At 38.4% G+C, this 22,922-nt stretch overlaps 1 protein-coding gene across 1 annotated transcript; it reads left to right on the forward strand.

Moving 5' to 3' along the window:
- Positions 1 to 27: 27 nt before the first annotated feature.
- On the forward strand, positions 28 to 22,865 carry LOC130855782 (vomeronasal type-2 receptor 1-like). Its single transcript, XM_057739750.1, is given in 6 exon segments — positions 28 to 269; positions 4,578 to 4,869; positions 7,506 to 8,378; positions 12,717 to 12,944; positions 20,244 to 20,367; positions 21,883 to 22,865. Coding segments are annotated over 6 exon segments (2,742 nt in total).
- The last annotated feature ends 57 nt before the right edge of the window (positions 22,866 to 22,922 follow it).

The raw sequence follows: 22,922 nt of genomic DNA on the forward strand, positions 1-22,922 counted from the left end.
CGTTTCTCCCAAACTCACCTTATTAAAATGGCTAGCAGAAAGAAATTCTTGGTTCTAGGATTACTTGCTTTTTTATGGGCTGAATGGGGCATTGAAGGCAAAGAAGAGCAAGAAGAACAGACCTGTCAGCTGCTGGGCAAGTTTGATTTGACTGGGTATGTAGATGCCAAAAACCATTCACTTGTTATCGGTGGATTGTTTCCTGTTCATTCCAGGATCATCCCAGCAAACGAGTCTACTTTGGAGCCAGTATCAGCAAAATGTGAAGGGTAAGTAAGCATTCTTTTTGTTTTCTTTTCACATCAGTGGTAGGAGGTGGGAGTGAAGGAGTGATGGGTGTGGGAGTGAGAGTCTGGGACCGGAGCCATCATGCCAGTCCTGACCCTGACACTGTTGGACTCAAGATGGGTACTTGCTGTTTCTGTGCCTCCATCTCTCCAAGGCAGAGATTCTAGGATTGCTTAGAAACAAGAACTGAGAGGGTGGTCTGTGGACCGTTAGCATCAGCATCACCTAAGAGCTGTTCAGAGATGTAGAATCTCAGGCTGTATCCCACATCTGCTGAATCAGAATCTGCATTTTGACAAGACCTCCTGATGATTCATGTACACATTAAGGTTTGAGAATCATTGATGCAGAATTGTGCAGTGTCGCAGATTTACTTTGAATTGTTGTTAGACTAAAGTCTCCTCAAGTGAAAATACACAGTGCCGGAATGTTGATTTATTTATGAGCTAGTGTTCATAGCAAGATTCCTCCAGCTGGAAGACTTCTGCCCTACTCCTCTCATCCCCAAATTGTCATGTCAAGAAATGGGATCCATGACTGATCATCTACATTTGCTAAGAATCCCCATTGTAAGAAAGGCAAACATGGGCTATATTTCTGGGTGTGAAACATACACACACTTTTAATATGAAAAGAATGCCAGAAATTAAGGGAAAATAATTATCCACACTATTCTATTACTGTAACAAAGCAGCTTTCCTTTTCATTTCCTTATATTCTTTCTCAGCCCTTTATATGAATGCAACCATAATTTTTGCATAGTTGTGGCCACAGCATGGACACAGTTTTATATTGGACATTTTACATCAGATCTTCGTCACTTCCATGATGCTGCATGGTAATTGTAATTACAAAAGCATGCAATAAAAATTTTGGCAACTTCTTATACAACTAAATCTTTACTGACCATAACTCCTTTCCTTTGGTCATATTTCGATGATACATATTTAAGATATCACTAAAGGGATGGATGTGCTGTTGGCAAAAGGTAAGGTTTTTAATCAGTCCCTACTTAATTCTTTCCTGGACCTTCTGATTCTTTTCCATTCTTACAGTGAAACAAAGGGTAGTTGGAAAGAAGTGCTTTTCCTCATGACTATGTTATTTAGAGTCAATTCATTATTTATCAGAGAAGTTTTCACTGATTAAATCTTTGATAACATAAAATGAAAACCAGAGTTTGTCAAAATATAGTACACTCATATTTCATTAGTGGAATCACTTACCTTGTTCTTCACCTTTCATTGGAGCTTCTGAAGGTTATCTTCCTAGCAAGGTAAAATAGAAAAGCAAATATACATATTTTTAGTAAAAATCCACTCCCTCATTAAAAAATAGTTTGGTATATCCTCTGTGATTGACACAGTAGTGAGAAGTAAGTATGTCTCATTTAAAAAATAATTCACTGTATCAGGGATATTTTGATTTACCTCTCTAGTCCACCTATTCTTATTTAATTTTCAGAGTAGTCTGTAGTTGCTTTATATATTCAGTTCAGGGATCTTAATTGTAATCAGTGGGAGAGAGAGGGTGGTGTGTGCTTAGTCCATCTTGACTTTAACTCAAGCCTAAGGATCCTTGAAAGGATTGCTTGAGCATCTTCTGACTTCCAGTGTGGCTGCCGAGAAGTCTGATGACATCCTGATTCTTCATATTTTGTATGCAATGTTTCGCGTGGTCCAGGGCATCTTAAAGGCCAGTTCCCTGTCCTGAATGTGGATCAGTAATGTAAGGCATCATTGTGGGGATTCTACTTGGCTCCCAGCTTGTTGACTGAAACCCAAATTGCTCATCTTTATGCCATATAAGACTAAAAGTTTCCCAGCACTTAAATCCATCCTAAACATACCTATATATTGGATATTAATAACATTGGAAAATAATAACATATTTACAATTTTTGATATATTTTCTTCAAAATTAGAGCTGTACAATTACTTTTCACTGACAACCATCAACAGTTGCTATCTACCTGTACCCAGTTTCAATGTTCTCCAAGCCTCTTAATACTCCTTCATGTGATGCAACTTTACCTCCTAATGGGAGAGCCCTCATGGGAGGCCTGGATAGGTGGTATTCAGTAGCCAGGCTGGGCCCAAGTGGATACCAATTTCATTTTGGCATTATTAATGTTTACCTATAACTGGTCTAGATATGCAGGTTGGAGTTTGGAGAAGTCTCATTCTGAAACCCACAATTTTAACAGGATACTAATTTTGATTGGCCATCAGTCAAAGTGTACAGAAGAGAAAGACTTCTATTTTTTTGAAAATGTTGTTTACAGCAGAGAAAGAGAGTGAAGTGGAAGGAAGAAGGGAGTCTTTTAATTCTTGTTTTGGTTTTTCTAAACAAAATTAGGATTTAGAGAAATTTTCTGGGGAACAAAAGATATACATTGTATAGCAATACTATCTCATAATGGAAATCAACAAATGAAAGAAAAATCATTCCAAATCCTGCCCTTTCAGTAATTATCCTGTATTCATTTAAAATTTTTTCCTGTTGATAGTTATCCAAATGTTCACATAATTTGTGTAGTTTCAATTATAATATAGAAACAACTTTGCATACAGACTGTTTTACCCAATATTATATGCATGCTGCAGTGCAATTTCTCTAATTACAGTTTTTTAATGATGGAAAATGTTCCTATCAAGTCAATGTACCACAATTTATTATTGCTGAGCATGTAAATTCTTTCCAATTTTTCAATATTATAGATTATTCTAAAATGAACAGTTTGGAACATACCTAGTTTTTTCCTTTGGGAAGAACAATACCTTCGGATAAATTCTCTGATTCAAAGCAGGTGAACTTTTTCTAGCTCTTGAAATGTATTACTCTCTCACCTTAAAAAATATACTGCTATATTCATTTCAAAGATGGGTATGCCAATGTGTATGGCCATCCACACAAATTCAGGGGCCAGTTGTCTTGGGACGATAAAGCCCTTCGTGTTCAGGCTGCTGGTTCTCCAGTCTCCTCTTCCCTTGCCATACCTGTTCCTACCCTATTCTCCGAGTGTCCTGATCTTCCCATTCCCAGAATGTTAGGTTGTTTTGTTGTCATGCCTTCACACATACTGTTCCCTCTGCTTGCAGCATTCATCCCATGATTTTATGTCATCCTTCAAGCCTCAGCTTGGCTGTTAAGTCCCCCAGGGCAAGGTCCCCCCACTCCTTTAACTCCTGGTCCCTATGTCTATCCCTATCACTGTGTTTTCATTTTGCGCATTGCTTGTCTATTTTTCTGTTTCTTTGCCCAGACACTGCAGTGCCTATATTTTTTACCATTGTATTTATAGTGACTAGCACTAGTGGAACTCAATAACTATGTGTTGAATGAAGGGCAAAGCTAAACTAAACTAAAACATCCAGTTAAAGAGACATGGAGGAAAAAATCTAATCTGCCAACAGGGCTATTTCCTATTAGATATTTAATTTGAAAATATTTATTGAGTAGGAGATATGGAATTAGATACTACAGCTACAGAGGACATTAAGAGAAAACATCCTTGAGGTCCTTGCATTGAGATAGATTAAAAGTTTGATTAAAACTGGGAAGAAAGAAAGAGAGCTGTAAATAGAATAGTAATTTTTAATGGAGAAGAAATTGAAAAAAATGTGGTGAGGGACTATAAGAGAAATAATTTTCCTTTTTATGGCTAGGGAATGGAAAGGGGGAAGCATCTCATTCATGGTTAAATGTGAGAATGATAGGAAAGAGATATTTCTCAATAAAAAATCTCAACATTAGCAATCAAATCATGGCAGGAGTCATAATATATATAGTATATATAAATATTATGTATTGCTTTTATGTAGTCCTATCATGATTGTTTTCATGTATTTATAAAACTTTTATTATTATAATTAACATCCAGAAGAAAACAGAAACCTATAGGAAGGTAAAGAGGAGGGAAAGGAGACTCATAGGGTACCAGGGACTTCCAATGAATGGGGAAAAATGTATTGAGGGATTATCGTGTGCTCTGCGTGGTGGAGAGAGTTGAGAATATAAGAATATTTTTGTGAAAAGAGATAATCAGCTGTCCAAAAAGACGCTTCCCGGCCCAAACCAATTCTATGATTTCAATTATGACTATCATTCATACTTGAACCCTTTAAATTCACAATATCTTTTTATGAAATACTGACATACTCACACAAGGCAGGCCCCTGCTGATGTTTTGGCAAAATGCTCTCAGCTCCAATCCCAGCTAAAAGCTGCTTTCCCCTCCACAGGTCCACCCTCTGACTAAGGCCTTACAAAAACTCTTTCCTTTTCAGGTTCAACTTCCGGGGATTCCGCTGGATGAAAACCATGATCCACACCATCAGGGAGATTAATGAAAGGAAGGACATTTTGCCCAACATCACTTTGGGCTATCAGATCTTTGATACCTGTTTCCGCATCTCCAAATCCGTGGAAGCGGCATTGGTATTCCTCACAGGGCAGGAAGAAAACAAGCCCAATTTCAGAAACAGCACCGGGGCAATGCTGGCAGGAATTGTTGGAGCAGGTGGATCATCCTTGTCGGTTGCTGTTTCAAGAATTGTAGGGTTGTATTACTGACCTCAGGTATTTCAGAATATTGGGCTGGGTACTAACTTATAAACACAAGCTGCGCGAAAGTGCAGCGAAGAGTACGTAAGGTGCTCAGGTGAGGCTGGGATAAGTTACAGAGACAAACAGGATGGTGGTGATGCTGATGCCCCCTAGTCACTCTGTTCCGTCTGGCCTCCGCAAGTGTGACTGGTGATTTCAGGTTCTTCTACGTTCCTTAGGAGCCTGCCTTAATTCTGAACTTGAGACGGTGACCCAGTGATTTGTTATGTTGACAGCTCAGTAGGCAATACACTCTGAAGCACTGGGTGAGGAACAGAGTACGTGATCGAGAAATACTTGTTGGTTGACTGGTAAATGGTATAAGGAACTCATTTCGTTTCTGGCCTGTATTAACGCTTGTTAATCATGTATTAATACTTATTAATCATGACCCTTTTTGTTCATACACTAACATACTGAAATGAGCTTGGGTATTTCACAATACAGAGTGTTTGGATGCTAATTGACAGATTATTTTATTTTTATTTTATTTTATTTTATTTTATTTTATTTTATTTTATTTTATTTTATTTTAAGCTCTTTATTGGAATATAATTGCTTTACACTCTTGTAACAGTTTATGAGGTACACCAAAGTGAATCAGCTGTATTTATACATATATCCCGATATCCCTTCCCTCCCGCGACTCCCTCCCACGCTCCCTGTCCTGGCCCTCTAAGGCATCACCCATCATCGAGTTGATGTCCCTTTGTTATACAGAAACTTCCCACTAGCTATCTATTTTACAGTTGGTAGTGTATATATGTCTATGCTACTCTATCACTTCATCCCAGCTTCCCCTTCACCCCCCGCCCCCCCAACTCTGTGTCCTCCAGTCCATTCTCTGCATCTGCATCCTTATCCTTGCCCTGTCATTGGGTTCATCAGTACCATTTTTTTATTTTAGATTCCGTGACAGATTATTTTAAATTCAGGGACAGTGACCCATTTCAATCTAAGAATAGATGATATTAGGAAGAATGGATTATTAAGAAAATATAAGTAAAGCTCTGTATTTATTTCCAGGGATGGTTCACAAAAGTATCATCAGAACTTATTAACATGAAGGATGATTACGCTTATTTGTGTTACTGAAGTAATGGGAGAAGTTAAAATAATTTTGTAAAAAGTAGCATTTACATAGTGTGTCTTATAAATGTAGGAAGAACAGGATAACACTGAGAAACAGAACCGAGGGGAGGGGTCAGGTGACACAGCCGACATCCCCAGCGTGGGCTTTGTGCAGCTCAGATAAACTACTGCTGCTGCAAGCTCTGCCTTCCACCAAATACCAGCTGTGGACAAGGCACCTACTAGAAACCTCTAGATAGATCTCATTTGTCTTGTAGTAAATGTGCAAAGAGGGCAAAAGAAATCTTATGTACAATAAACACTTTCACATGTTGTCTCATTTAATATACTGAGCAACCTTAAAATGTACATGTCATAACCTTGATTTCACTCATGGGGAAGCTGAGGTTCAGCAGGTTTTAGTAACTTGTCCACAATCTTCACTGATTATGTTGCCGGAATTAGAAATCAGGTGTCTCTGCTTCCTAAATGAGATTCTTTCCTACATATGGCTTCCATAATGTTGGTGCTTGTAAGGTTCCAAAGAAGAATGTAAACTTCATCCAGCGGAGTAAGAATAAGACAAAGGATAAAGAGAAAAATAGGAATAATCTGTCACTTATGAAAGAATTGGCAATCATGGAGCTATGTAATTATAAAATAGGATGTCTTATTGGAGGTGAGGCAGTAATACATGGGATGGCAATGGGACGGGAGGGGAGAGAATGTGACATATCTTCTTAACTTCAGAGTCGCTGAGGTTGAGGGTAAGGTACAGCAGAAATGTATGTAAGATTGTCAGAAATTCATGTTACTGGCCATTCTACTTTCATTCTTAAGTTCTCACCGATAGAAAATACGCACAAGGAGCACTGACGAAATGAGAAAAATACCTCTTCATTTATCTAGCAAGTGCCTATAACATGAGGGCTTCTAGTAACTTGGTTGGAGAATAAGACTTAAACTTGAGGTTGAAATGGAGTTTCCTACCATCTTTCTCAATGTACGTCTTGGGAAGAAGTCCTGGCAGAGAGAAACAAGGAAAGAGAAGAGGAGAAAAGAGGGAAAGTGGTGGCGAGAGAAAAAGAGAGAGAGAGAGAGAGAGAGAACTGGGCCAGTCCTTACTCCATCATCTGTATGGATGAGGAGTTAGATCTGAGAAAGAGCCTTGATGGCTTCAATCACACACCTAAGTCTCGAGAAAACATAGATAAAAGGGCTGATGACCTCCCTTTCAGTGCTGTGACCCTGAGAATGAAAAGTGGGCACTGAATGTCATGACCTTAATAATTAGCTCCTCCAATCCCTTGGGGTGGGGTGGGAAAAGGGTGGATAGGGAGGCCCAACGTGCTCCCTCTAACAGTCCCCACCACCCACAGAGCAGGGAGAGGAGTAGAAGTCCTCTGTCTATGGAAGGATGTGATAATAAAGGGAGAATTGTTAAATTCCCTCCTTCTCCAATACAGATACTCAGAGGTTGTGTAATTTGAGATTTGGTTATTGCTTTCTAATAACTGCATGAATGTTTTCAACTTTAGGTGGGCTATGCCTCTACCTCCTCACTTCTCAGTGACAAATACCAATTTCCATCGTATCTTCACCCAGTGGCCAGTGATAAGATGCAGTCAGAGGCCATGGTACAACTTATCCCACGTTTTGGTTGGGTCTGGATAGGTGCCACAGCAGCTGATGATGACTACGGAAAATATGGAGTAAAAATTTTTAAGGAAAAAATGGAGAGTGTCAACCTCTGTGTTGCATTCTCCGAAACCATTCCCAAAGTCTATTCTAATGAGAAAATGCAAAAAGCTATTGATGCTATCAGGAACTCCACTGCCAGAGTCATTGTACTCTATGCCTCTGACATTGACCTAAGTCCTTTCGTGCTGGAGATGGTTTATCATAACATAACTGACAGAACATGGATAGCGAGCGAAGCCTGGATCACCTCAGCTCTCATTGCAAAGCCTGAATATTTCCCCTATTTTGGTGGAAGTATTGGGTTTGCAATCCCAAGAGCTGATATACCAGGCTTAAAAGAGTTTCTTTATGATGTACATCCTGGCAAGGACCCAAATGACATGCTGGCCATTGAATTTTGGCAAACTGCTTTTAACTGTACTTGGCCCAATAGCAGTGTTCCGTACAACACTGACCACAGGGTGAATATGACTGGTAAAGAGGACAGATTGCATGCCATGTCTGATAAATTCTGTACTGGAGAGGAGAAGTTGGAAGATCTTAAAAATACCTACCTGGATGTGTCTCAGCTAAGAATTACAAACAATGTCAGACAAGCTGTGTATTCTATGGCCTATGCCCTGGATCGTCTAAGTATATGTGAAGAAGGACGCGGGCCATATATTCCAGGAAACACCTGTGCGTATATACCTAATTTTGAGCCTTGGCAGGTGAGTTGTTGTTTGTTTTACTTCATGATATAGTTTGACATGGAAAACATTCATACTATTAAAACCATTGATCTGCTTTTGTACTTCATAGACATGATTTTATCACATGCCCACCTAAAAGATTGGCTTGCTTATGTTACCTAAATGGGCATTTTAGAGTGTCGATTTGTTAACAGAGTTATTATTATTATTTTTTCTTTAAGAACTTTTATTGAGATACAATTGGCATACAGTAAACTGCATATATTTAAAGTGTACAATTTGACATCTTTTTACTTATTAGTATTGTATGTATGGCAGTCCCAATCTCCTGATTCATCTCACCCCAACCCACCCCTCCACCTTCCCCACTTGGTGTCCGTATGTTTGTTCTCTACATCTGTGTCTGTATTTCTGCCTTGCAAACTGGTTACCAGAGTTATTATTAGGTTTGTTGTGAATGATAGAACCCCCCCCCCCCCCCCCCCGCCAAAAAACAGTGCCATAAACAGGATAGGTTTTTTTTCATTCATATAAATGAAGTTTAGAGATTAGCATTCTGGGACTGAAAGAGTGGCTTAGGGATCGAGGTTCATTCTGCCTTGTTATGTCACCACTCTGAATCTGTGGGTTCACCTCATAATTCCATATGGCTACTTGGGCTTCAACCGTCATGCCCACACTCTAACCAGCAGGAAGGAGGAAAGGCAGAGATGCATATATCTCCCCATTTAAGGACATTTCCTGGTAATTATGTACAATTATTCTTACATCCCATTGGCTAGGATCTGGTTATACGCAGCACATGTAGCTGCAAAGGCAACTGGAAGATGTAGTCTTTGTGCAGTGTCAGAGGGGCATGAAGGCCAGGAGGTGAAGATTATTGGGACCACCTTGGAGATTGGCTCTTACATCTCCTGTTTCAGGTCTGACATCCCAACAATTCATGTTGGGACAAAGAAGCCCTAATGGTCTCACCAAGATGCACACCTAATCAGAGTTCTTCTCTGTTTAGATCCCTCAGTACCTCCCCTCTCCTATAAAGGATAAAGTGTGAGCATCCCTGGTCTGACACTGTCAGCCCTCTATGATCTAGGCCGTCAGCATCTCTGACTTTATTACTCCTTCCATGGCCCTCACCACTTCATTCTCCAGCCACACCAAATTGCTTGTCACTCCCAGCAGAGTCCACAGTGTCTGGAACCACAGCATCTTTATTTGTATTTTTATTTTCATGTTTATCCCACAATGCACTTAGTTTTGTGTCTCTTTAGCCTCCACCAATCTGTGGCAGTTCTTCATCCTTTCCTTTTTTTAATGAACATGATACTTTTCATAAATACTGGCCACCTATTTATAAAATATTTTTCAATTTATGTTTAATTTCTTTCCTCATGATTACATTTAGGTTATGAATTTTTGGCGAGAATACTGTGAAAGTGATATGTATCCTTTTCAATGTCTCGTATCAGGAGGTACATGACGTCACTATGTCTCGTTGATGCTGACATTAATGTTGATTACTTAGTGACAGTGATGTCACCATGTTTTTTTCATTATAAAGTTACTATGTTTCCATTTGTCATTAATAGTTATATTGTGGGGCAATATTTTGAAGCTCTGAAAATATTCTGTTTTTCATAGTGCTTTGATCCACAAATTTTAGCATTCGTTGATGATTATTGCCTGAAACAAGTATTACTATGTTATTTTTAAAATGGTGATTTTTCTATTTCCCTCACTTCTTCTACATTTATTAACTGGAATTATACTTTTCCCTCACTAATCTATATCATATGGACTCATGGACATTTATTCTGTTCTATGAATATAATAATCATAACTATTATTATGTATTTTATTGCTCAAAATTCCCCAGGTTTGACAATTGGGAGCCACTTTGAGTTGGCTTCTATTTCCTTTTGATATGTCACTGTAATTTCTGATTAATTTACTTTCTGGAATGCTAAGATGTTCCAGGCTCATCATGTATTTCTCTGTCCCAGTCTTGAGGTGTTTCTCCAGAGTCTTATTTCTATTTACTGGAGAATGGAATTTAGAAAGCAAGATCTGAGTACTAAGTTGTTCATTGGTACTAGGGAAATTGTGGTAAATTCAAAATAGGAAATTATGATATCGGTGAGTTCTTTCATTTCAAAAGAAATCCTCTGAGTACTTTTTTTTCCTTAATAAATAGGACCCTTTTATATGGTAAACAACAACCCTCTAATTTATTATTTGAAGATTTCAATATTACAACTTCAATTTTCTCAAAAAAGCAACAAATATGTATTAGGACTACAGAGAAAAGAGTTTTTAAGGAGGGTCAAGGACCACATAGTGTCAGGGTTAATGCTGATGGTTTAGTCCAAGAGAGAATTCATGCTCCTTAACACTTTCCCTGAATGATGTAAGTTGAAACTGAAAGCAAGACCTCACAGTAGAGAGCGTTAATAGGCACATTTAAGAAAGCTTCCAGCTGATTCACTTTGGTGTACCTCAAAAACTGGCACAAGAGTGTAAAGCAATTATATTCCAATAAAGAGCATAAAAAAAGAAAAAAAAAAGAAAGCTTCATAAATGCATCAAAAAGTAAAAAGTTGTGATTTAATTAAAACCAAAATGATACCTTTTACTCTGGTGGTTTATTTGGACATTTCTAAATTCTTTTGCATGCCTGCTGGTAGGAAATGATGTCCTACCATCCAATGCTGGTAAACAGATGGAATTATGGAAAGGTTGTATGGTGGCAGCCTTTGAAAATCTCCTTGCTTGACTCCTCTGAAGATTGGAAAAGAAAAATGTGCCTCTCCCCAGTGGACTTGGCAATAAAAGTCACCCTGTTGTGAACTCTGATGTAGATTTCATGATGACTGAGAACAGCATACAGTAAAGGAGGGAGAGATAAAAGGGCAAGTGACCTGGAGTAGCCCTAGTGGTGGATGGTGATTATTATGATACTTACCTTGGTATACTGACTTCCTAAAACCTTTCAGCTATATTACCTTAATCCCTATGACAGATGTGGGCAGGAAAGACTTCCCTTTTTTTACAGACTGGGAAACTAATGCTTAGTTAGGATATATGATTTGCCCAAGGTTATGTCATTTGACAGGACTAGAATATGACTCCAAATCATCATACACCATAATTCAGGCTCTTTCTGCTATGTTGTGCATTCTCTCTGATTTGTGGAAGGTTAGAGATTGGACTGGGCCCTCTGGTCGGGAAATAGAAGTCCGGCATGTGGTGCTGACAAAAAACCAAGGGCACAGGATATATCTCAGTGCAGACTGGTTACCTTCAAGCCAAAGGACACATGCGCCTACCCAGCAAAGGTTGACTGATTGGAGCAAGAGGTATTATTTTGTTAGGGGGCTCCTGCTGATGTCTATGAGATCATTCTGTAGGTGTACAATCAGCTCCATCCACTTTTGTACTCTTGGCAACAGCCTCTTTGGTACACCCTTGGCTCACGTGTTATTCCCTTGGCTTAGAATCTCCTTGTCCGCAGTATTTGTCAGCCTAATTTTTAAAAACCCAGCTCAGATGGCCACTTCCTGGGGAAACCTCCTTCAGTTTTCCTAAGGCAGTTAGTTAGCCAGTCCCTCATCTATGCCCTCTCAACACTCTTTCCACATCAGCAACATAGAGCGCATTGAATTTACTGCTAGTACCTGTTTATTTGTCTAGGCCTCCCACTGGACTGTGAGCTTTACAAGGGTGGGGAATGGGTCTTGTTGATCTCGTCTCTATCACCTGACATACAGGGAAGGGAATGGTGGTAGTAGGGTACACTGGTACCTATCAGTGAAGAAATCTAAGAGGGAATATCCTCTCTTCCCTAGGTGTGTAGGTATTAGGAAATATTAGCCACCACTTTACTTTGGTATAGATTAGTACTGTCCAATAGAAATTTAAAAGCCACACGAGTAATTAAAATTTTTCTAGTAACCAAATTAAAAAATAAAAGAAGAGATGAAATTAAATTTATTTTATTTAACCCCAAATAATAGTTTAACTTGTGGTCATAATCATGAAAAATAAAAATAATCATATGAAATTATTAATGAGAAAGTTTACATTTTTTTGAACTAACTTTTTGCAACCCAGTGTGTATTTTATACTTATAGCCAATCTCAATTTGGCCAGCACTTTTCAAGTTTCAGCTGTCATATGTGGCTAGAAGATGTTGTATTAGACAGCAAAGGTATAGAGGAAAAGGAAAAAATTCAGTCCCATGAATTAGATATGAGTTTTGAGATTATTTTCTTTATAAACCCTGTTTTCTAAGCAATCAAATTTTTACAAATTGTTTTTTCTCTCTTGTCCCACCCCCCCCCCCCACTTTTTTTCTAGTTAATGTACTATTTGAAGATGCTTAAGTTTACAACCCATAATGGAATGAGAATACAAATTGATGATAATGGAGATGTGACTGGATACTATGATATTATAAATTGGCAATTAGATGATAATGGAGAGATTGCCTTTGTGAAGGTTGGAGAATATATATTCACAGAATCTAAATTTGAACTCGTGATGGCTAAGAATGTGACAATATTTTGGAACACTGAATCATCAGAGGTTAGTTATTCTAACATCTCACTAGTTTATAGAGAGAGAGGATTGCATTTCTGTGTTGCTTTAGGCACTGTGGATTATCAGAAACCTAGAGCTGACTATCTCAAGTTAATTTTCCCAAATAAAATACAAATCTTTTCTCTCTATATATTTAGATCTTTTGTTTTTGGAACATTTTCTTGGATTGTAGGTTTTTTTGTTTGTGTTTTTTTTTTAGGTTCATTTTTTTTAAGCTCTTTATTGGAATATAATTGCTTTACACTATTGTGCCAGTTTCTGCTGTACAACAAAGTGAATCAGCTGTATTTATACATATATCCCCATATCCCCTCCCTCCTGTGACTCCTTCCCACCCTCCCTATCCCAGCCCTCTAAGTCATCACCCGTCATAAGTTGATCTCCCTGTGTTATGCAGCAGCTTCCCACTAACTATCTATTTTACATTTGGTAGTGTATACATGTCATGCTACTGTCTCACTTCGTCCCAGCTTTAGATTGTAGTTTTAAATATTAATTCTATGATTTTGTTTTCCTTCTTCAAGTACTCCAAAGTGTTTGACTTCGTCTTTTCCTTTTATTCACTTTTTTCTGATAATTTTTGCTTTTTTCTTTATATCTTCCTTGTTCTCTTTATTGTTTTCCTGCCTTTATTCAATGCCCCTTATTAACTTTTCATTCAAATATATATTTTTTTGATCACCTTATGACTTTTATCTTAATTTCTGAAGTGGTTTTGGCTTTTCTTTAGTTTCTTTCCTGAGATAAATGAACTTTTTTTCATGTCTTCCAGTCTTATATCCATTGATGTTTTAAATTTTAAAATATCTGATTCAAGATATTTTTAACACCTCCAAGTACTTTTCTGAAAATACTTAATTGAAGTGCTAGTATATTTATTTAAAGTGTTACAGTATTCTTCTGCTTAATGGTAGCGTGTGTATGTTTTAGAGGGGAATTTTAATTTATTGGAATGTTTTTTAAAAAATTTTATTGAAGTATAGTTGATTTACAATGTTGTGTTAATTTCTGCTGTACAGTAAAGTGATTCAGTTACATATATTCAGTTTATCACAGGATATTAAATATAGTTCCCTGTGCTATATAGTAGGACTCTGTGGTTTATCCATTCTATATATAATAGCTTTCATCTGCTAACCCCAAACTCCCAATCCTTCTCTCCCCCACCCCACTCCCTTTTGGCAACCACAAATCTGTTCTTTATATCTGTGAGCCTGTTTCTGTTTCATAGATATGTTCATTTGTGTCATAGTTTAGATTCCACATATAAGTGATATCATATGGTCTTTGTCTTTCTGCAGTGAACATTGAGGTAAATGTATCTTTTTGAATTATGGCTTTCTCTGGATATATGCCCAGGAATGGGATTGCAGGATAATGTGGTAACTCTATTTTTAGCTTTTTAAAAAAAATTTTTATTGGAGTATAGTTGATTTACAATGTTGTGTTAGTTTCGTGTGTACAGCAAAGTGAATCAGTTATGCATATACATATATCTACTCTTTTTTTTTAGATTATTTTCCCATATAGGCCATTACAGAGTATTCAGTAGAGTTACCTGTGCTATACAGTAGGTCCTTATCAGTTATCTATCTTATATATAGTAGTGTGTACATGCCAATCCCAATTTCCCAATTTATCCCTCCCCCACATTACCTCCTGGTAACCATAAGTTTGTTTTCTACATCTGTAACTGTATTTCTGTTTTGTAGATAAGTTCATTTGTAGCCTTTTTTTAGATTCCACATATAAGCGATATCATATGATACTTGTCTTTCTCTGTTTGACTTACTTTGCTGAGTATGACAACCTCTAGATCCATTCATGTTGCTGCACATGTATTATTATTTTTTCTTATGGCTGAGCAGTATTCCATTGTATATATGTATGACATCTTTACCCATTCATCTGTCTATAGGCATTTAGGTTGCTTCCATGACCTGGCTATTGTAACTAGTGCAGCAACGAAAACTGGGGTGCATGTGTCTTTTCAAATTATGGTTTTCTTTGGGAATATGCCCAGGAGTGGGATTGATGGATCATATGGTAGGTTTATCTTTAGTTTTTTAAGGAACCTCCATACTGTTCTCCATAGTGATTTTACCAATTTACATTCCCTCCAACAGTGTAGCAGGGTTCCCTTTTCTCCACACTCTCAGGAAAGTTTTGATTTTCATTTTCTGTTTTCTTCCTGTTGTAAAACTATATGGAGGCACAATTCTATTTTTGGTTGTTTTTATGGACAAGAAGGTGGGTTTGGGGTGGCTCACAAGTCTCTATTTCAAGACTGCCTTCTGTTAGTAGAGTGAAGAGCAGTTTATTTAAGGGATGACTTTTTTATGGAAAGGGAAGGCTTAATGTGTCTTTTGATTTTTATGGTTCACTCTTGTCTCTACAGAGTTCTTAATTTTCCTTTCTTACTTTTTACCCTTTCTATCACTTCTCCCTCTGTATACCTTCTGGACCCACTGCAGTGGTAAAACTGTCGCTTTGAGTCCCACCTTCAAGACCTTGCCCTATAGCCCAACATTTTTTTTTTCTAGGAATGATTTTGTCTACTCTCCACTAACCTTGGCTTGTCTGGTACCCCTTCCTCTTTTCTGCACAGTTTTCCCAAAGTTCCCTCATTTCCCTCACACCTAGGGATGAGGAGGGAGCTCTAGAGGTAGCCTTGCTGGAATTTAATGGCTACTTCTCTAGTTATAAGTACTTTGAAATTCATAGTATTTTCAGGCTCTTTATGATGCTGAAGTTGTGGGTCATGTGATTTTATTTACTCGTTTTTTCTTTTAAATCTGTATGGTCTTTTTCAGAGACTGTGTGGAGAGATTCACAGTTTAGCAGTTACTATTACCCTCGGACAACCCAGAAGTCCTTCCCTTCCCTCTCTGACCATAGTTCTAGAGGAACTTTATTTCTTCCTCCTTTTTTTTTGCTTTATTTATTCCCAGGGTTAAAGAATGGGATGGAGGGTTTACAAGTTCATAATATAATTTGATGAAGGGCACATTAGCTTCCAGTATGGTATATATACGGGTGCACAGACATGTCAATAAGCTTTAATACATCATTCAAAAATTCCTCTATTGAGAAATTATAGGAGAAAAATCTGTTTCATAAATTTCAAAATTCTTTAAAAAATTGTTTTCAAAATCATTCTGGAAAGCAGTGAATGTAAGATTTGAGGAATTGGTTGTAAAGTACTTACTCCAGATAAAAAGCTGTTATTTTTATTATTATTGTTATTCATTTTTACTTATTAATAATGAATTATTATTAATTATTATTACAATTTTAGTCCCTTCACCTCCTATAGCGACAAGAGGGCTTTGATATGCAGAACTGCAGGCTTGAACATTTTAGAAGAAAAGCTAGAGACTGGGTTCCCTGGTTACACAATGTAAAGATAACACCTAGAGAAGCACTGTGGAAAGTTCAGGGGAAACCTCATCCCTCACCAGACAGCTGAACTTTTTACCCTTAATGAAATACTAGTTGTAGGAGAGAAGAAGTGTAGGGATTTTGATATTGCAGCTTGGTGTTTACCTGTAGCGTTACAGTAAGACGATAGGGTGGCGGAAGGCCGCTGGCAATTTAATCTTCCATGGGAGTCTGCTGGAGGAACCAGCAGGAGTGCGCGAGAGCTGTAAGTGGGTGTCAGCACAGCCAGCATTTTCCCTTTGCTGCTGCAAGGCTTTTTTGGGGGAAGAATGTCTTCATCTTGTTCCTTATTCATGTATCTTCCTTCTTCTCCTGTGGCCCCTTTGACCTGAGATCTGAGACCCCCAAACAGTCCTCTGAATCATACTGGGAAAGGACATAAGGATACATGTCAAGAAAGTTAAGATTCCAAGCTCCTGTGCTGTGCCAGATACCGGGGGGATCTTTTTATCTCTTTTTTGGTCCTTGGTTTTCCACAGGTATCGATAAATATATATAGACTCATGCACACTCACACATACATACATACTAGTTCCTCCCTTTCCTAGCCCAGCCTTAAGCAGCTCTTGAATACATTATGGCAGGATAAAAATAAAACTTAGGGTTTGCCACTGTAGGGGCCATTGTTCTCTTCTGCATTTTATTTCTTTGGCTTAGAGCTGCTCTGTCCAATACAGTTGTCCGTAGCCATATATATCTTTTAAAATTAAAATTAATTAAAATTAAATACAATTAAAAATTTGGTTCCTTACTCACATTAGCTATATTCCAAGTACTCAACCTCCATGTGTGGCGAGGAGCTACCATATTGGACAATACAGATATATAACACTTGCATCATTGCAGAAAGACAGAGCTGCCCTAGGCCTACAGTATAAACCACCTTCTGTGGCCCAGAGCTCTCTCCCTGAATGGGGCCTGAGACTGTTCCCTTTTGTATTCCTGGTGCTAGCCATAGAGCAGGTGCCCAATATAATGTTTTGCATGAAAAAAGAGAAGATGTTACTGCTTGTATATACAAAGTTCATAGAATGCTCATTCTACTAAAAATTGATGGAAAATTAGTAAAATGTACTAGTAGATTTCTACTTTAATAGTGTTTCATTAGAGCATAATAATTTTATTTTTCTCATCTTTATTAAAATTAGGGTTGTATTTGTTTTTTTAATAAATTTTATTTTATTTTATCCCCACCCCCTACCCAGCCATGCTGCATGGCTTGTGGGATTTTAGTTTCCCGACCAGGGATTGAACCCATGCCATCCTCAGTGAAAGCATGGAGTCCTAACCACTGGACCTCCAGAGAATTCTCAGGTTATATTTGTATAGTGAAATTGGTTCAAATGTAACTCAGTACAAATTCACTAAGCATCTACTATGACTTAAGCACTGCAAAAAGACCACTGCCCTGACAGCACTTAAAATCTAATCATTAATTAATTGAACAGATATTTATTGAGCACAATATTATATGTGCTAGACACTGTCCTAGGAACTGGAGATGTGTCAATGTACAGAGCAGAACAAATCCCTGCCTAATGGGACTAACATTTCAGTGGGAAGAAACAGGTAATATACAAGATAAATAAATGTGATATAGTATAGTATTTTAATGGGCGATAATGTTAGGGAGAGAAAAATAGCAGGGATTGAGATAGAGGGTGCTGGGGGGAGTGGTGTGATTTCATATAGTGTGGTCAGAGAAGGCCCAACTAGGGTGACATTTGAACTAAACTGAAAAGAAAGTGAACCCATGCATTATCTAGGGGGAAAGCATTCCAAGCAGAGGAAACAGCAACTTCTAAACCCTGAGGTAGGGCTGTGTATGGCATTTTAGAAGAATAGCAAAGTGTTCATTGTGGCTGGAAAGCGTAAGAGAGAAAGAGTAGTGGGAGAGGTGGTAAGAGGGCTGAGAGAAGGTCAGATCACATGGAGCCTTGTGGGCTGTTGAAGGACTTTGAGTGAAATGGGGGAGCCATGGAAGAGTTTTGTTTTTGTTTTTTTTAATATTACTGTAGATTTTAACTTTATCTTGGTAATATAGATAAAAGTCATGATCCAACTTAGAGTTTAAAGAATTATTCTATCTGCCATATTGCAAATAGACTGAAGGGGACAAGAGTAGAATCCACTGGATATGCTGATGGATTGGCCTTGGAAATGTCCTGTGTCAACAGTTAGTAGATGGTATAAGGCATGATTTAACTCATGGTAATAAACTGAGTCTGGAGATTGGTAAGCAGATGGGCCTGAGTGAAGTTACATGTGGGCAAGTAGTAGAAGATATGTTTGGAGATGGTGGGTGAGACTGGTGACAACAGTGACAGAAATGGGGAATTTGGGAGGAGAAATAGGGTAAGTGGGGATAGTTTTGAACGTGTTGAATTTGAGGTGATGGTGGAATCTCAGAGTAGCAACATGTTGGAAGTTTAGGATCTGGAATTGGAGGTCAGGTGGGAAAGAATTGGTGGTTGAAGACAAGGGAATGAATGAGCTGCTTTATATTGAGAGATAAAAGCAGAGGATCAAGGACCAAAGCCAAAAAAAAATGCCCACAGTGATGAGGTGGGTAGAGGAAGTAGAACCAAAGGAAGAAATTAAAGAACCCAGTGGAAGATAAAGGAGGCTGCATCTCAAGGAGGGGTTGATCAAGAGTGCCAAATGTTGAAGAGAGAGAAAGGAGAATGTGGCTAGAGGAAAGGCTATCAGACATGGCAAGAAGTACTTTAGTGAGGTGAATGGGTTGGAAGCTAGATCACGAGGGTTGAGAAGGGAAGGAATGCTAAGAAACAGAGCAAAAAGGCATCAGCTTATTGTCCTGATTTTCAAAAAAAGGTATATGGAGAGCTCTTTTCAGGACATTGGGTCAGGAGAGAGGAAATACAGTCATTCTGTCGTGATACACACACACACACACACACATACACACACACACACACCCCCCTACCTTATAAGAAGCCTATCTATTGTGTTTAGCAATACATACATAAGTAATCTTACATACCATAGCTGAGCTCAGAGATTTCTGATCTTTTTCATTGTTATCTAATTCAGATTTATCTTGGGAAACTCAACACAGGAAAATTCTGATTTTCAAAATGAATCTTTTCACTTTCCAAAATTAATCTTTGCTTAATGGAGGAATACAGCTTATCTCCTTTTAAAATAGGAGGCTCTTCATTTACCTTTAGATATAAACTGATTTACAAACATTGCATTTATAGTGGGTTTCAACGTGCACAACCATGTAGAATGTAAAGGGAGACCTTTGTTTACCATTGAGTTTTCTAAGCTCTTTTTGTGAGAAAATATTCCAGTGCTGTGCCTTGTCCACTTTTCCTTCTTGCCATGCAATTTTCCCTATGGAATTGACCTTTCATTTTTGTTTTGTACTTACTCTGTATGACACATCTTCAGACAGTGTTGGGATGACCTTGCTGAGAAGAAGTCTTTCTCAGGCCTCAAGGTGATTCTGGGAGTACCGCCTCAAGCAGAAACAGACTTGACAAGTTGTCCTCTCCTCAGAGCCCCATGGACATGGAGCTTGGTCTGAGTCTTCAAGGTTAGAAAGAGTTAGGTTTGGGATTAGCTTTGCTAATTTCTAGAATCAACCACAGGACTTTTCTAGAATCCCATTTCTAGAAAGAATCAGCTATAGGACTTTTAGCAAAATTCCTCTAGGCTTTCCATGTCATTATTCTCTTTATCTGTAATTCTTGCCCTGCTCTCCTGGGTTTCCCTAGATATCGCAAAACTTCCACAGAAATCCAGGTGGAAACTTTCTTAGCCTGACAAGGTAGAGACAAAGAGCATTGTTACATGCATTGTATCTGTCTTTGCCAGCTTCCCCATTCAGTGTGCACTGACCTGTGTCAACCTGGGACCCGGAAGGGAATTCGTCATGGGGAACCGATATGCTGCTTTGACTGCATCCCGTGTGCTGATGGACATGTGTCACGGGAACCAGGTAGAGATGGTCATTTTTTTCATTGATATTAAAATGCAAGTAGATTAAACATGTTTTGGAAAAGAGGGCCTTGGGAGCCTTCTTTATAAATAGATATGAACAACTTATCACGAAAATTATAATCCATCAAACTATTGGATGTTCTGTGCAGTGTGAAAAAATATAACATTGGGTTTTAGTTCCAAAGCTGCTACATTTGGGAAAGAAGATGTGCATCCATGAATTTAAGAGAGGAACATGAAATGAAGTGTGAAATATGAATACGTGGATTTATAAAAAGTATTTAGAATTATTTCAATTTCTGAAATAGATTAAACATTAGTTATGGAAAAATAGTGAATAAGTGGTAAATAAGTGAATTACAGTTCTATGTTTTACAGAATTATCTCTAATTTAGAAATAGAAGGTCTAGAAGTACATCCCTAAAGGCAATTGATTTAAGACCATAATTACTGAAAGTTTGTAGGACAGGTGAATTCCGTACCTACTGCTCTATGAATTTTTCACTACAACCTGTTGAACTGCTGTTCTTGACCAGAATTTTAGCTGGGCTTGGTATGCTTAGCCTTATGAAGCATGTTTCAGCACGTTTATTTTTAGCTCTACCTTCTGTTAAGGATAACAAATTGTATTTGTCTTTTGCCAAAAGGCCCTCAATAGCAATTTATGTAATAGAGAATTTTAAAAAATGTGAAATTTCCCACAAATTGAAAACAATGTAACCTGAACAACTCCTTGGACCTCATGTGGCCCAGTCTCTGCACAGAAACATCGAGAGAAGTCCAGTCCAGCAATCAGAAGTGATTGAAAGGGAATTCCAGTCTTCACCTGCATCTCTCATGATCTACCACAAATTCATCTCAAATTTTTCTTATGTTGCAATATTCTCCCTTAGAGCCTCTGCCCAGCTAAATGCCCCAAAGTTTTTTCAACCTCAGTCAATGTGGTGGTTGTTTTTGTTTCCTTTCTTCTAATTCTCAACCTTTCTCTACCTATTTTTTCAAATCTACATCTGGAGGGTGAGGAGAGGAAAGCTAAGTGGGCAAAGACAAAATTCTCTTCAATAGGTGGGGGGAGACGTTGAATGGAGGACTGAAAACACTCGTATTTTAATCAACTGTATCCCTGTCACACTCTCTTAATTGTTTCACCTTAGTAGCTTTAATGTTCTCGTATATTTGTGGATTGTTCTCAGGCTTATGAGGGTACACACCTCCCTTCTCAATTAGATAATTGGGAGAAAAAGAAAGAGGCATCTTACTGAAAAAGGCCCATGCAGGAACAGCTGAAACCAAGAAGGGAGACTGAATTTCCAAAATTAAAATCAATTCTCAATCTGTAATATCAGCCTCACACCCTAAGACCATTTTATCACTTTTTTTTGAGATATTATATATTCTCTATTAAAAAGTCTCTCTGAGTCCTGCTCTAGGCCTTTGACTCCTCTGGGCTGTTCATAGCTGAAGGGGGCAATTGGATTTCTTTGCAGTTTGTCCTCTTTTCTTTCCTCATTAGGTCAAAGAGAATGTGAACAATGTGGTGAAGACTATTGGTCCAATGCACAAAAGATCGAGTGTGTGCTGAAAGAGGTGGAATTCCTTGCTTATGATGAGGCCCTGGGATTCACACTTGTCATTCTCTCCATCTTTGGGGCGCTTGTGGTCTTGGCAGTCACAATTGTGTATGTGATCTACAGACACACTCCGCTGGTGAGTGCCAATGACCGGGAGCTGAGCTTTCTCATTCAGGTTTCTCTTGTCATCACGTTGCTGTCTTCCATGCTCTTCATTGGCAAGCCATACAACTGGTCCTGCATAGCCCGTCAGGTCACTCTGGCAATGGGCTTTTCCCTTTGCCTGTCTTGCATTCTTGGAAAGACTATTTCACTGTTTTTAGCCTACAGAATTTCCAAATCCAAAACCCGACTTATATCTATCCGCCCTCTCTATCGGAAACTCATTGTGCTAATCTCTGTTCTAGTCGAAATTGGCGTATGCACAGCCTACTTAGTATTGGAACCCCCAAGGGTGTACAAGAACATGGAATCTCAAAATATAAAGATTATTCTGGAATGTAATGAAGGTTCTATAGAATTTTTGTGCTCTATGTTTGGGGTTGATGTCTTCTTGGCTTTGCTGTGCTTTCTTACAACCTCTGTGGCTTGACAGTTGCCAGATAATTACTATAAAGGAAAATGTATCACCTTTGGGATGCTGGTCTTTTTTATTGTCTGGATCTCTTTTGTCCCTGCTTACTTGAGCACCATAGGCAAGTTTAAAGTGGCCGTGGAAATATTTGCAATCTTGGCATCCAGCTATGGTTTATTGGGTTGTATATTTGCTCCCAAATGCTTCATTATTTTGCTGAGGCCAAAGAGGAACACAGATGAAATTGTTGGTGGAAGAGTCCCTACTGTAGATAAGAGCATTCAACTGCCTTCGGCCTCTGTGAGCAGTGAGCTCAACAATACCATGGTGTCAACTCTTCCGGACGACTAGAGTCATGGGTTGCAAGTGTCCCTCAGAGCTGCAGTGACAACATGGTTCAACATTCCC

Source organism: Hippopotamus amphibius, chromosome 6, assembly GCF_030028045.1.
Source record: "Hippopotamus amphibius kiboko isolate mHipAmp2 chromosome 6, mHipAmp2.hap2, whole genome shotgun sequence".
In the NCBI taxonomy this organism is placed as follows: Eukaryota; Metazoa; Chordata; class Mammalia; order Artiodactyla; family Hippopotamidae; genus Hippopotamus; species Hippopotamus amphibius.